The sequence below is a fragment of the Solea solea genome, chromosome 19 (genome assembly GCF_958295425.1).
Source record: "Solea solea chromosome 19, fSolSol10.1, whole genome shotgun sequence".
Taxonomy (NCBI): domain Eukaryota; kingdom Metazoa; phylum Chordata; class Actinopteri; order Pleuronectiformes; family Soleidae; genus Solea; species Solea solea.
The window spans coordinates 15,430,764-15,447,377 of record NC_081152.1 but is presented as its reverse complement, the minus strand read 5'-3'; the positions used below and the strand labels follow the sequence as shown (position 1 = coordinate 15,447,377).

The 16,614-nt window shown below is 41.1% G+C and overlaps 1 protein-coding gene across 1 annotated transcript in view; it reads right to left on the bottom strand.

Annotated features, from left to right (window-relative positions):
• Positions 1–15,691, bottom strand: part of trabd2a (TraB domain containing 2A) — a 60,012-nt gene extending 44,321 nt beyond the window's left edge. The window contains exons 1-2 of the mRNA XM_058616463.1: positions 15,301–15,691; positions 13,310–13,870 (exon numbers count right to left, since the gene is read on the bottom strand). Of these exons, the coding sequence (XP_058472446.1) occupies positions 13,310–13,870; positions 15,301–15,405 (666 nt within the window). The 5' untranslated portion in view covers positions 15,406–15,691. The remainder of the gene's footprint in view (positions 1–13,309; positions 13,871–15,300) is intronic.
• Between the last annotated feature and the right edge of the window lie 923 nt (positions 15,692–16,614).

Here is a 16,614-nt window from a genome sequence, read left to right as displayed (position 1 = left end):
TGATCGGGGGGCCTGCTACACATCAGCGAGATCTCTAAACACAAGAGTTCACACAAAGTCATTTCAAGTAATGTTTGGGGGGGGGGGGCTTTTGACAGCGCTTGGTAAAAATTACCAGAAAACTGGAAAATCAGGTTGAAAATCAAGTGTTGACTAATGTAAACTATTCTAGCACAAGCGCAGTTTGGGTACCAGGCACTTAGTTTTCCATTACTCCATAGTTCCTCCTCCGTGTGGGCGAGGTTGTCATAAAAACACTAACTAATGAAGAGGAAAGCCGTTGTTTTCGGTGTACTTAAATTAAAAAGATTAGTTCAGTACTTCCTGCATGACCTGAACTCAAATACAGCTGAACGGGTTGTGATTCGCCTCACGATCGCCGGCTTTCATCAGTACCGTCGCTAAATACACCAGACTCCTCTGTTAAATATTGAGATTTTAGACATTTCACTTGCTAAATGTGGGAGATTAACGCATGTTTCCAGGATTTTTAAAGTCTTTTTAACTGATCTACAGTTCGTCAATGTTCGGTTCGATTCTTGTGTCAGACGTCGTGACTGAGTCACGTGGCTCGTGACTCTTCCAGTGACAACACTCTCTGACCTATCAGTGGATGGTACTAAAAAAATAAAATACCAGGTACGAGGTTCTACCCCTACTGGAAAAGCAAAAAAAAAAAAAAAAGTAGAAGCCGAGCCAAGCCGTGTTAGAACTGTACAATGGAAAAGCACCATATGATCACACATATGAACTTGTAAGAATGTGAAGTGTAAAATACAACAAATAATGTAAAATAACACACTATTTGGTGCCACATCTCCTTAAGATCCAAATTCTCAAAGTAGAACTCTATGTCTGGTGTTTCCATAGCCATACATCCACCTCTAAATCACACTTGACCATGTCTAAAGCACGCATACAGATGATTCAAACAACCTGGAGTTATCGAGACAGTAACTCGACAAGTTACAGACAAGCGACGACATGAATGTCAAAGAGCAACTTTGCAGTGTCACATGAAAAACGTCACCTGGCTGGAAGAAATTCTTTACCTTACACTCCTGGTCACATGTGAAGATATGTCTGAGGTCAAAACATACGTGGAAAACAGCAAAGTCTTACAAATCCTTCCCGTGTGCCGTACACCTGTGAAATTCCACTAAAGTCGCCAAAAAAAATAAAAAGAAAATAGTTTTGGAAAGTATCATGTAAAATCACCCTTGTTTTTGTGGTGAATACTAATTTTGTACAACTTGTGATAGTTTAAATACGATTTGCTTTGCAATTTGCAGTCATTACGACATAGCGTCATGCTATTCAAAGAGCCTTGGGACTTGGGAAACCGAGCACATGCCCAAATACTTGCTTTCTTTTTTGTGCATTTGCGCGGTTACCTCAAAGCAAAGATTAATCCTCTCTCACTTTTGCAGTCACAATTATTAAATCAATTTCATTTCTAAACGGCAAAGTGGCTGCCGTACAAAAGCTTCCACCAGCTCCAGGTGACACTAATCATCCTGTGTGCTGGAGCTTGTGGACAGCTTTGGCCTTGTGATGCTCGGCTGACGTCCAGTCAGGTTTGGCTCGTGCCTGCGGGCGGTGGAGATGCTGGACTTAATCCAGACCATCCACAGACCTGGCCGGTGCAGAGAAAAGTATGAGCTACTGGGAGCAATTTGAAAGACTCATGTGGAATTGTGAGAGGCTAATGTTCATTTAGAAACTCAAATTCTATTTGAGGATGAATTTTTAATGTGTTTTTTTTCTTCTTCTCGGTTCTTTTCACACACAGGCAAAACCTAATATCAAAGCCCAAGCTTTAAAGTCAAATTTGCAACTAAGGGAAAATACAAGTAGGCATGGGAATCGGTATCGGTCAGTATCAGTATCGGTATCGGTCCGATACTTGTCAGAATCACTGGATCGGATATTGGGCAGATAAAAATGTACGAAAACAAAAAAGTGGCATCGTCCCATCCCTAGATACAAGTGTTATAAGTCAAAGTGCTCCGTGTTTTGTGATTTCCTCTTTCGGCTGACTTCAATGTTGCATTATGCAAATTCATCAGTGTCCATTTCCTGCGTCTCTACACAAACAACGCAGTCAATCAGGTCACATCTTTTCTAATAACTTGAATTACCTAGTCACAGTTTTAACCTTAAGAAAGTTATGCATTATTAATCTATCCCACAATAAAAAAAACCCTATACATACATAGGAGTAATTTTACTGCAGCCTAAATCTTTACAACAAAAGAGTCACTGTGAGCTGTGAACCTCTGAGTTCTGTTTTTGAAACAATAAATCCCCAAACGCGAGGCGATTTACGAGTGTTTTGAATGAAAACGTTAACTTAAATCTCCCCTCTTTTATGGAACACAAGACATCTGCCAACCTGCACAATAAGACTACTGTAACTCTTATCTGTTTATTATTCCTGCAAACTCAAGCTTTATTTTATTTATTTTCAATACACAATAAGAACTGTAATTAATTAATGTCTTCCCCCAAAGCAGCATGTATGGCATTCCTTAATTTCGTATCACTCACGTGCTAATTCGGTGCTGATTGGTCGTAGCTTAGCAATAACAACAACCTCGCCAGCAGAAACCTTCGCTTGCACAACAATAGAGGGGATGATGGGCACCAAACAAATTGAAATTGGTATTATAATGGCTCTAATTGCCTTTAAGTCCAACTTTCATTAGCCTTAAGGGACGGGAACGCCGCTCTTAAGTGAGTGCTAAGTGCGTTTGGATGTGGATGCCGCGCTTTTGTAACGCCAATAAAAGGGGAGGCACACTGCAAGACAGCAGAAACACAACTGCTGTTTGTCCTCCGCATGGTTTCATGGTTTGGGATAAGAAATGGAAAACTAAAAAAAAAAAAGCACTGTTGTAGATAAGTGTTATTTTTATCTGTAATTAGAGTTACTTTCACTCGTCTCACTCCAGTTGTTTTATATTAAGATCGCATCACTGATTAATTATCTGTCATGAAAATGTCTGTTACCTCGGACCCATTTGGCCAAGTGAGGCGTCGCGGCGAGCTCTGGTCTGTGTAATCAGCCCCGATGTATTTTTACGCGCCGACATCTTAAAAATAAATCCACAGAGGACGTAAAATATCGACTGCACATGCATTTCTACGGTCTATTTAAAAATAACAATAAAACACTGAGTTAAACGCGATTGTGTATAAATTGTAACGATCCCCCGAGGGCACTTCACTGTACTGTAAAGACGCCAAAATCAGCAAAGTATTTTATTTACTGCCGAGTGGCTGTAAAGGCCTCAAAATAGGAGTTTTATGTCCATTTGAAAAGGGCAGATACATTTTTTTTCAACAAGAATTACTGCATCAGCTCACACAGATTCTTTATCAGCACCAAACACGAGTGTGAGTACAGAGCAGTGATCTGCATAAGTATTCTTGACCCGGTGTTAAGTCAAGGGAGACAAGCTATTAAATCCCTATGAGCTCCAGAAGCCTGTATTACACAACCAGGAAAAGCCTAGGGCAGTCTACAGAGGTCTGACTCTCCTCTCCACTCCAGTGTATTACTGTACACGCTTTCAGGGATCTGAGCGCGTTTTCTTGGCACACAGCTGGCACCAGCGCCATCTGATCCAATTTCAATGAAATAAGCTTGAAAAACAAAAATCATACAAATGAGTGGATTTGCACAGCAATGGAAAATCGAGTGCTTTAAGCTATTATTGGAAACTTTGTAGTATTTTTTAAAAAAAAGTCAAAGACCAAATGCAAACCTGCAAGTGTTTTGTCACTTGTTCTGGTGGACGACCACATCATCAGATTCTTATTTACTTGCGTGTTTCAAGCCGAATCCAACCTCTGCCTTGTTTTTCACAAAGAAGCAGCACGAATCGGCAGTGATGCACAGCTCTCAGTGATCAATTATCGGCAGGGCAAACAAAATTCTTTGTTCAGAAGCCTTTTCTTTATATTAACTGGCTGACAGACTTCAATTTCCGTCTATAAAGCTTTTGGAAGAAGGGGTTGTTTTTTTTTTAAAGTGAGAGGAGCTCTGCAACTTTGTCTGCGGTGTCACGTAACCACAGAGATGGACAGATAGTGTGTGAGGAAATGCCAGACATCTAATACAGAACTGTTTGGTCAACAGTGGGGAGGAAATCAAGCACCTCCGTGCCACATGAGACCGAGGACGCTGTGAAGACACGTAGGAAATTCAATTCACGGGACGTTATACATGCACGAATATGAATTTGTGCACAAAAAATGGATTATATTAAGACCTAAAATGACTGTGATGTGTCATCAGAAATTATACACATGTTAAAATGAAATACTGGCTTCAATGGTGAATGAATAAATACATTTTAATTTGCGGGCTGCAAACTGTGTTTATGTTTTTGGTTTGGTGTTTTGCCCGGCGGCACCATCCACTGCCATTCAGTAATTAAGCTAGTAGCGGTTTAACACATGGGATGCCACCAGAAGAGCAAGCAGAGAGCAGAAATACTCAACGATGCCAAACCCCCAAAAAAAAGTCTTGGTACACCTCTGAAAAACATCTCAACGAAGAAAAACAAGGGTCTGTGGTGGAGATGCCTTCAAATATAGACTGCTGATGGCAAAGAACAAGATGAGAACATGCCAATAGGGATGTTTTTCTCCAAGACAGGGAGGTAAAACAGTCTGTACATTTACATGCAGTTTAACAGAAAAACAAAACCAACAGCAAGATGGACGGTGAGATGGATTGTGCTGTGGTTTATGCATGTTGCGTACCTGCTGTACATGTTCATCGTGATACAAATTAGATGGAGCATGGCTCTAGTGGTTGCTGTGTTGTCGGAAAAAAGACGACGCCATCGTATGATGTCTGGCTACAGTAATGCAGTTTATACCTCGTCTCCTTCTAATTCCGGGTAAAAGACCAGGGAGGAAATGTTGGAGTATGCGCAGAACGCCAAGTCAGACACCAGTCCGACTATGCTTAAACATGCAGGAGTAATCGGAATATGAATCGCATTATCCATGTATGTTAGTCTGACTAAGACTAGCTCGATTTTAGTCGCACTAACATGTTTACTGACATTAAAAAAACCCGATTTATTGTCTTGTATTGTATTGAAGACACTGACCGTCTCTCACTCGCTCTCTTACACTTTGTTGGTGAGATTGAATGTATATAGTATATTAGTATATAGTATACTTACTTACATCTACCTCTCGTTTGTACCCAAATGTTGAAATGCACTTATTGTAAGTCCCTTTGGATAAAAGTGTCTGCTAAATGACATGTAATGTAATGTAATTTGATGTTCTCTCACTTTCAATCTCCGCTTGTTGCCGAGGTGCTAAAATCAACCAAATAGGTTCAGTAATTATGAAAACAAGATAGACGAAGTGACTGTTACGTGTGTGTGTGTGTGTGTGTGTGTGTGTGTGTGTGTGTGTGTGTGTGTGTGTGTGTGCATGAATACGGTGTAATGCTGCTTATATGCCGCTTCTTACTTCTGGTGCTGCTGCACTGTTGTGCATATTTTACATTGATAACCTTTAAACAAGCAACACTGACTCCCTTTGATCACAGTAGAATGGGGTAAAATTACAAAACTACCTCAGGTGAATTTCAAATCAACAGCTCATGAATCAAATGAAAAATCACTTTGCATCATGAGAACGGAGGTCATGTGTAGCTGTGCTGCAAAAAACTGAACTGGTTAACAGGTGAATGTTTGAGGTTTTGTTTAATATTTCTCTTCAGTCTGACCGGCACAAAAGAAATTATACAGTTTCCTGTTAATATCTCACACGACGACATTTACTTGGAACAAACGTTTCATCCATTTCTCAAAAAGTGTCCAGACCATCCATCATCTCTCCAAATGACAAATGGAGCTGAGGCGATCATCTGGCAGAGCATTAAAGCTATAATGAGCTTAATAAATCTCTGTGCAGGTTAAGATTTATAGCTGTTCATGTCTCTTTTTTTCTTTTTTGTGGTGTCTACCGGTGTGAGTACATGTGTACACGTGTAACATCACTGCAGGCTATTCTGCTTAAATGATCATTGTATCACTGAATCAGTGCCAGGTAGTTGTGGTTCCTTCCACTTTAGGACAAATGAGATTTAATTTGTTGGGCTGTCTGTGTGTCACTGTGTATTACTGTCATTATGCCAGCATATGTTCTTCTTTTTTTTTTTTCTATCTCTTACTCAGTCACTCACACCCGCAAACTTTACGACCCTATATCCCTTTCTTACTGGTCAAAAAACCCACTTAATCCCAGGTTTAAACATGTTTTTGACCAGTGGAAATCAGCAATCAGTCCAAACGACGAGAGCTTCTATCGGCTTTGGCTCTGGGAACGTAAGACACAAGTGGACCTGCTCGTATCTTCTTTATCTATTCTATTTTTGCCGGAGATGCACCATGCATGCATCCATCTTCCAGCCATTTAGCATTAATATTTGTAGCAATCCTTGCTTTTTAAAACTTGGGACAGAACTCCGTGCTTTGTAAACTTGGTTTGTAAAGTTTGTATAAGTGTATATTTGCTTCAAAGTTGAAGTATGAAGTTACCCTAAACCTAACCCAGTAAAAAAGCATTTTTCTATGTATTTTAATAAAGACACACCATCTTGCACCATCATGTTTCTGCAGCAGCCTGAACAGACAAAACAAGTAGTTTGAAGCTAATTATGCAAATGAAGAACATCGTTTCTAACAAGTGAAGGCCAGCATATATTGGTCAATTAGAATCTAATTGTGAAATCTATCTAATTATTAGATGTTACTCATTCTTACACACTGGACATGTAATGCTTATATGCTGTACTGTTTGTTAATATAAATCGGATATACAGGAGTGTAAAGTGTAGGCTCCAAAGATACAGGTATAGTCATGCACTTTCCACCTGTACCCAACCATGTGCTGAGCTGCTAATAGGAGCTCTGTAATTTCAGCTGCTTTCTTTATTTGTTTGCAAATAATTTGCCTTTTCAGTCTTTATAATAAGTTCTTGTTGTTAGGAGCCGACAGGGTTAAGTCTGTACAACGCACAGTTCAACCTTGACATTCCTTTACGAAGTGACCGCCAACAACAAAAGAACATTTTGCACGCACACATCCTCATCATCATTCTCATCTTGCCATCTAATCAGATTATTGTGGGGGTTGAGACAGATTTTTCCTTTGTGGGTAGGTTTCGCAGATCAGTTTGCCCAAAGCGCTGCCCAAAGCCGGGGCTGGAAAATAAGGAGAGCCGCTCTACTGTCTGCAACGTGAAGCTTCACTGCTTTGGAGAACTTTTACAAAACCATCGCACTTAACAAGATAACACACTCACACTCTGTGACAGTGTCTGTCCTTCCTGTACAGTGAGTTTGAATACAGAATGAGGACATCTGTTTGCACGTGACCTCTTAGATCTGAATCCTGAAAGTGGACGTTTTCCCACAGATCTGCTGAATCAAAAAACAAACCTTTTTTTTGTTGTAATTGAGAACAGATCACACTCCATGTGAGCAAATAATATTTCTTGACCCGGGGATCAAGATGCTCCGTTGAAAAAAAGAAAAAAAATGAAACTGAACACTGCACTCCTCAATTCTACAGGTGTTATATAAGGAGATGTAAGCAGGACACAAGAGTTTTTGGATGTGAGCCTGATATGCTTGTTGAAACCACGGAAGAGCATTTTTCTGAAATTGAGTATGGAAACATCTAAATTACAGTCAGGCAGGAAGATATGATAATTGCGTTAAAATCACCAGTGCTCTTGAGCCTGATTCATGCTCAGTTTCCTATTGGGAAGTTAATACATGGTTTTGATTAGTGAAATAATGTCCTCATATTTTATGCCTCTTTTCGGGAGATGAAAAAAAAGAGAAAAGCGAGATGAGAATTAACAAGAACTGAAGTGTTCCATGAAACGAGAAAACAAACCGTAGTTTCAGTTGACAACTTTGCATAGGAGTACGTTTTATTTTGGGGGGGATTTCGTCTTTGTCAGGCAGCGGCTGGTGAAACCCAGAGCCCTGCAGCCCATCAAGTTCAAATGAAAAGAAAATACCACAAGTGAAGTCACAAGGTTGTCAAACACAGGTAACGTCACGGTACCTTTAATGGAGGCCGAGCGACGCCGTCCCTCCTTAATGGCTCCTCTACTGATCTCAGTCTGCGTCTCAACTCTCCTCATTTCAGTCCCTCCTGGTCATGAATGAACCAAATGGGGCTTCCAAAATTCCTCCACTGTTCTCATAGACGTGCACTGAGACCTGCATTCATCACCTCTCCATGCACCATTACTCCCAGTGATGAGAGGAAAAGAAACAACACTTTCATCAGCAGGTCTGCTCCACTGAGGTGTGGAATGTCCCGCGAGTTTCCGACAACAGTGACAGAGAACGGTGGCCTTCATACAGCCATTGTTGTCCTCAACAGGCTCACTTAAAAAAGACGAGTGTCCATACGCTGACCTATAAAGCCAAGAACAACCATTCTCACCATGATAAGGCTAAATCTACGCCCACTATGTATTCATTCAACAGCAATCAGTGTCCAAACAAGCGCTTTAGCTCCATTTCAAGTGTACAGCACTGGGCAAAAGACTAAGGCCGAAAACACGGGAAACATGTATGCATGTTGTATGAGTTCAACTCATTGCTAAGGTATAAGGCCAACTTTTAGTCACATCGCTCCAAGAGCAAAAGGATTCGACAGGCATTAAAAACAACAAAGCAGGTGGTGCACGCCTTCATCCATAATATCAACACATTCTCCTTTCTCATTTTCCATTACTATAGTACCTCCTCAACATGGGTGGAGTGGTCATAGCATGACTGCATGAAACTGCCGTGACGTTGTTTTCTAGCGACACAAACACAAACTAGTGTAACTGAATCATTAGAATCAGTTCATTAAAAAGATTAGTTCAGTGCTTCCCTGCATGACCGGAGAGCAGACTCCGTCTGACACAGTCTCTGAACTGAAATACGGCTGAACAGGTAGTGATTCGGCTCACAGGCGCCGGCTTTTGGACTCCTCTGTTAAATATTGAGATTTTATACATTTCCTTTGCTAAATGTTGGAGATTAACGCATGTTTTCAGGATTTTTAAGTCTGCTCTACCGTTCGGTTCCATTAACGAAACTCTCTGACCAATCAGTGGCCGACTGTTGACGTCACATTTTAGTATCGCCTCAACTCGCCTGGAACCTCGCCAGAGCAGGTACAAAAAAGCACCAGGTACCACGTACTATCCCTAATGGAAAAGAAAAAGCCCAGTTGTGCTAGAACTGTGTTTAAAGTGTTTAAATTAAGCGTTTCATTCAGATCCCATAGGCGTGTCGTGGCTGCTAAGGACCAGTCGAGATGATTGTGAGTAACTGCGTCATTGTTTCCTAACTTCTCTTGGTATATACTGAAATGCAGCCGCAGAGTTTTGTGTTTTACACAGTTTTTGGGGACTCTAAAATGCTTGAGTGGTGTAAAGACAGACACATCCGGATGAGAATGTATACATTTTGTCGTAAAAATGGCAGTAGTATAGATGTAGTCTAAGATTTCGGAGTTAACAAACCATCCACTGTGAATGAACTGAGCCTGACAGCTGGTGGATGGACCATCCACTTAAATATGTGGGGTGGTTTAGAATATCCTGGCCAAGGATATAGCAAGACTGACTCTTACCTCAGACTTCTGATCTACATTTTTAGTATTAAACCAAAAGGGCCACCATGATTTTCCAGTATGAAAAAAGAAAGAAAGAAAGAAAGTCTAGAAACAGACCAGTGCTTTCATACAATCAGGGTTTGTGTTGATGGTTCTCTGAAAGAGGAAACATCTGCATCAACTCGGACTGAAAACCAGTTTGTATTATATCTAGATATCAACTGGGTTGGGTGACGTCCACTTGATTGGCAAAGTGATGTGTGTGTGTGTGTGTGTGTGTGTGTGTTCAGGGAAACACTGCAACAGATGACGGAATTTTGCCACAGTAATGGAACAGAACAGCGTGAAGTAAGCAAGCAATCAATATAGCAACGGAAATTGGCGTACATGTAGATTTACATGAAATGTGTTACACTGTTTACGTTCCTCCTGCTCCCGGGGGGGCTAAAAATAGCACTTTCCTCCAAAACAGTCTGTGTCCAATCATCAAAAGAATGATAATTCTTTAAAATGAGACCCTACTTAAATTTTTATTTTGCAGGCTGTGTTAAAATGAAATGTTCCACCACAGCAGAACAACGGCACAAGCATCTCAAAGAAAAACATCCTGAGGCTTTCTGACCTCAAATACAGAGACAGCAGTGTAAGTATTTGGACTCTTCCAGTGGGTTTTGTCAGTTGGTTCCCAGTGTCTGGGAGACAAGGCTGCATTTTTATGAAGTGTGGTGTCTTAAAAATCACATTTGACAAAATTTAAAGTGGCTGAATTTATGATGGACTTATAGACATTTGAATTACTAAGAGATGACGTTTGATTCTTGGCACTTTCTTAATAGAAAGGAGTATTTCTATGACACAATGGTTCAATAAAGGGTTTGAAGATTAGTGGGAAAATAAGTCTTTGTAAGTGAAGAGTTAATTGAATGATTATAATTAACCTAAAATATTGGTTTCCCCTTAAACCAGAGCACGGGGACAGCACTTCTCACAACTCCAAAACACCTATACTTTATTTTCCATTTTCCTTCCCCTTTCTTTTACGGTCCGTCTCATGCCAAATATACAAATTGCCAGAGAAAACATTGCAGAGACTATTACAGACCACAAATACTGTGTTCTGGTTGTAGCCTGATTCAACAGCATTTTCAGTCAAGAATGGCGGCTGAGGCGACAGCATTGTTTCACCGAGAGCGTATCTCACTCAACACATTCTTACAGTCGAGTTGAGCTAAAAGGTCATAAATGGAGTTGCCCTTTTCAGTTATGCCAAAGCAAAAACTGAGTATGAAAAAAAAAAAAACAATGTTTACTGAATGGGCTGCCTGCTTCCAGCCAGCAGGGTGAGGGCGTCCATCAAGCTGCTGCTGATTAGATTGAAACTGAGTGTGGAAATACTGGAGTGCCAAGTTGTGTGCTTGCCGGTGCCGTGTCGGGGTATAGAGGTTGTTCCTGGGACACTAGGATTCATTGTTGAGCCCACCTCGACATACTGTGGACCGAGTTCACAGAGAGTTGTAACGATAAGCGATGTTTTCAGTCTTTTAAAAGGTATGTTGACAAGTCCCACTTTCTTCTCTGTTAGACTGTGCATCACAACACGTCCAATACAAAAGATAATCTTTTTTAGAGATTTAGATCATATCTACACATTCATTCTTCCTAGAGCTAACTTTTTCCATTCATGCACATGGGATTACCTTTAATTCCATTATAGATACACAGTATCCAAAACGCAAAATGAAGATATCTGCAACTAAATTATGGCTTCCCATAATTCCAATTTTAGATTATAATGAGAATCAATGATATCTTGAACTGTATTCTGAATAGTCAGAATTAATCTCTCACATGTACCATAAGAGGGCACTTTCCAAAGAAATTTGATTTAAATTGACAGAAGTAAATAAAAGTTACGATTTCAGGTGCGAGAAAGAGAAGGTGAAATTTACTTTAGCATTACTGTCATTTCAACTATGGGAAGAAAATTCTATGCTCCAAGCAATTATTAATTTTTACCCATTGTCCCTGTGATTATCAAAAAAAATAAACATTACATTAAGACTGATTTCCATTTAACTGCCTACGCAAACAAGATGTCATGTAGTTTTAAATTTGATTAATTACACGTTACACACTATGCCGTAATTGTTGAAATCCCCCCGTGACAACTGGGGATAATCCTGATAAAATTGCTGCTCAGTGGTTTAGGCGCAGACTTGTCTGAGGGGCCAACAAGGCCCACTTTAAAATAACAATATTTTAAAGCTTCTGGGTGTTAGGGTAAACGGTCAAGTGTAATCCCCTTAGCTCCCCCCCCCAACATTAGCAGAAATTCCTCAATAATACTCGACATGATTTCACAGTGATGGCTGCTTCTGGGCGATGTTTGTAGTGCTGGAGAAAGGTCACCGGGAGCACAGACAGACAGACAGGCAGGCGGACAAGGGGACTTAAGTGCGCTGGTTTGAGGAACAGGGTTCCCCCTTTTTTTTCTTTTTTTCTGGCAATTTCAGACTTGAGTCATTAGGATCCATTTTTCTTTAATAACAAAGGACGTGGTGGAGCACGGCTGAATGTTTGCACAGCTGATTAACACCACACCTTTATCCGCTCGGCTGAGCTGTGGGAAAAGAGAGAAGTGCACGCCGCTGTTGTCAAGAAAATACAAATCTGACTTAGCGTCATTAGTAATACACATCTTGAGTCTCTTGCGCTACAGTCTTTGAGGAAAAAACGGGCCTCTTCAGAAGAGCCGAGACGTGTTTCCGTTGTTATTGAGACAAGCCTAACAAATCCGAGGGGTCAAACCCAACAGCTGCACCACATAACAAAGCATTAGTTGATGCCAAAACCTGTCTGGCTTGGTACAGTACAGTACGGTACCTTTACTTGGTAGATGGGATGTGTGGAGTAGAGGATTGATACTGAATATCATAGAGGCTCATCCCTAGTGATCAAGATGTGTAAGTTAACCAAATAAAATTGGCGTACTCTTACAATTTCCTACTGAAGCCAAAAAGGAAGTAAATATATAGTAAACAGCCACCAGGGGGCAACTCCATAAGTTGTGAAAAAAAAATTTTTTTTTGAAAGAAAGTCTATAGGAAAATGCGCCTACTTTTCACTTGATACAGAACATCAGTAAACATCCTCAATAACTAGTTCCGTATCTTCTTCAACAGCACACAATGTCAATTTTGTAAATTATGTTGCCATTTAGAAGAAAACCAATGATTAGATATGGCACATGTGAGTGGACACCAGTGTGATTGACAGCGTATGGTAGGAATGTGTTTGCAGAGGACAAAATGGCCCTGGATAAACCGCAAATGTGAGGGTTTGAAAACTGGATTTCAGACTCTTACGGGTGACGTCCCGACCGGTTGCCACTTTAAATTGACATGTAGCTGTGGTTTCATATATATTTTTCAATATGGAGAAAAATTACACATCAAAGTCCTTTGGTAAGATTCAATTATAGCCTAAAAACCAGTCATGACTTTTAGATGATTTTATGTAATGGTAGAATGAAGAATTCTGCATTTCTGATTTTTACACTGGTATGTTACTGTGCAGTCACACAATCGCTTAAGGTGTGCAACAAAAAAAGCATTTCTGAGCATGAAAGTTTCCAACTCACCTGAGAAAAGTTGAGGCCATTGAGTGGATGACACTGTTCCTCCACCTTCTCCACAGCCCCGGTCCTCTTCCTCATCCTCTCTGCCTCCTGAGCGAGGTAAAGGTCCAACACTGGCACCCCGCGCGTCTTAATGTCCGCCTCCGTTAAAGAGTTCACCATCAGCATCACCCAAACCGGTCTCTTCCTCTCCCAGTTCCCAGCGATGGCGTTGAACAGGTAGTCGGCGTACAGTCCCTTCCCTCGCTGATCTGGCGTCATCCACGACGGCATCATGAGCTTCACATACTCCAGGTGCCTTTTGAGTCTCCGATAGATGTCTCTGGGTAGGACGTCCTGCAGGTTCTCACCCTGAGGAAGCAGCTGACAGCTGGTCAGGGCCGAGATGGTGTAAGGGTCCGTCAGGTCCAGCTCAAAGTAGACGATGTTGCTCTCCTGGAAGGCCTGCTTGGAGTTCTCTGGGATGAAGTCCCAAACGCGTGTGTAGGGAACGTGGATGGTTCCGTAGAAATATGAGGGAGGATCCCGTTTGATCGTCCACAGGAAGGAGTTTAAGTCCGTTTGCTGGAGGACAGGATGAAAATGTTGGGGTTATTTCCATCATGTAAAATCATTTTAGCTGAGTCATGTTAAGGCTGTTTAGTTCTTCTTCTTGTGAGATCAATATTTGTTACACAGTTGGAAAATTGTGTCTTTGAATTGCCTCTGGCACAAATGTGTTATTAACAGCTTCATAGTTCATAAATGGTCTAAAACTGGACTAATATCGGCATCGGTAGATAATCCAGTTTGTGATATCGGTATCGGACACAACAAAGTGGCATCGTCCCATCCCTAGTATTCAGAAGTTTGTTTTGTCTCACCATCAGTTTTAAGATCCAAACATCTTCTATTAAAATTAAATGAAACAGTACAAAATAATCACACGTGAGAAGTTTGAACTTGTTTCTTCATGTGTCACTGGGTCTGTCTGACACCAACGGTGAGACTTTAGTAGACAGACTGACTAACAGACTGTTAATGACTTATTAACAGGCCACTTAGGACCCAAGTGCCAAACAAACAATACACACGTCAGTGACTGTCAGACTTTTTTTCCCCCCACAAACTGGGGCTTGATTCTGTCGTATCAAGCCAGTGATTGAAATAAAAAACACAAGTAAAAAAGAAAGACATGCAGGCGATCAATAAAATGGGGGTTAATAAATCACATAGTGTTTATAGAACTCTGTTGTAAACACACCTGTGTGCTGCATAAATCCAATACACAAACCTACAGCAGAGACAAGCAGTCAGTTTGTGATTGATGATTGCTCAACAAATAACTAATTAAGACTCGCTTAAGAATAGAACTTTGCAATACACTAATAAACTGTAAGGTACTGCAAATAATGTTCACATAACTCAAGTTGTGTTGTTGCCATAACTATGTTTTTGTAAAAGAATAAGATTTTAGCTTCAGCTTACACCCTTCCAGTTAACTATTAAGAATTTAGTCTATTGAAAATGAACCGAAAGATCATAAAATATATTATATGTCTATAACATAAATCATCAAATTCATTTCCCTTGTATCAGATTGTTAAGTTGGTTTGAAATGATTTGGCTTTGGGATTTTTTATCTTTTTTTTTTTCCTTTAATAGGAAAAAATAATCAATGACACAAAGAAGCATTAACTTACACATAACATTACAGGGGGATCTCTTTCAGACAATCCGAACTTTTTCCAATATATTAACACTGAAAACACTTGGGGATCCAGGTTTAATCATTCAACAAGTAGCAGCCTTTGAGTAGATGCAGCTCAGCGTGGAGACGTTGCTCCCTGCTGTTAAATCAGATGAATAATATCGTGTCAGAGTGAAAGAAGAGTGTAAATGGCAGGGAAGAGCTTCAGCACTCACAGCACACACACACATCCCAAATAAAGGAAAGTGATGCTGCTGCTCTGGAGTGCCCACAAACTTGCAAACTTTATTGATAACAAACTTACTTTCTTGTTTAACTCGCAGTTGGTGGAGTCTTTCAGCCTCCACTGGTCTGCACGGACCAGCAGCAACAGACTGGACTGAATGAAAGCGCCCAAAGTGACCCGCATGTTAGCGCTGTCCCTCCAAAGTCTGCACGGTAGCAGCTTCACAACAACGTGTCGCAGCGGCGGATCCGCGGAGAGTGTGGACGCATGGACGGAGGCGGCTGTTATTCCCACCGCGGCTCGGGCTCCATGCGGTCACGCGAAACGAGCTGACAAGTATCCGACAAACCGCCGGACAGAGACATGCTGCAGCCCGGACACACACACACTCACTTCCATACACGTACGACCACTGCTGCTGCTGCTGCTTCACGTGTGTGTGAGTGCAAGAGGGAGAGAGAGAGAGGTGGTCATTGGAGTTTACACAGGGTCAGATTGTGATGTCACACTGCTCGCGCTCTCGCTCTATCCCTCTCTCTCTCGCACACACACACACACACACACACACCAGAGGACATTGCATCAACTTACTCTAACCATAACCATTTTTACTACTGGCTTAATCCTTATCTAACCTTAAACTAACTTTACAACACGTATTCACCTTAAAATGTCGTCATTTACTTTATGGGGACTTTTTGTGTCCCCATAATGCGACTGTATAAACAGATGTAGGTCCCCACAACATAAGGAAAACCAGGTACACACACACACACACACTTTCCGAGTGAGTTTTTGCAAAGTTTGCACAAGTTTATCCACGCGTGTCACTGCGTCAAACCAAAATCAACAGGTCCATGCTGCTGCTGCAGCTGCGCCAATAACGCACCTGAGGACAACATGGAAGAGAAGCACTTTTTCTGTTTGTTTATTTGTTTACCATATTTGTTTTGTTGAATACTCTCTCTCTCTCACACACACACACACACACACAGACACATTGCATTTGATCCTCCGTTTAAACCAGTTAATCAGAAATGAGGTTCTCTCACTGGGACCAGGTTTTTAGTCTCCATGAAGACGATACTGGTCCTGACAAGGTCAGTGTTCTCCGCAGAAGATGGTCCTCAGGAGGCACCAAAAACAAGAACACACACACACACAAACCCCCACACTTCGAGTCTCCATTGAATTAATCTGAATGTTTGAAGAATAAAACTTTGATCTCAGATTAACTGCCAAAAATGTATCAGTATCATGCGGATTAATACTAGTCTGTAGTCCTGCTTTTATTTTATAAATATCACACTTTTGCCCCCCCCTTACTTTCACACCGGTGAGCTCTCTTGTTGTCACCCTATGGGAGGCCACAGACAACCGTGGGTGCCAGTG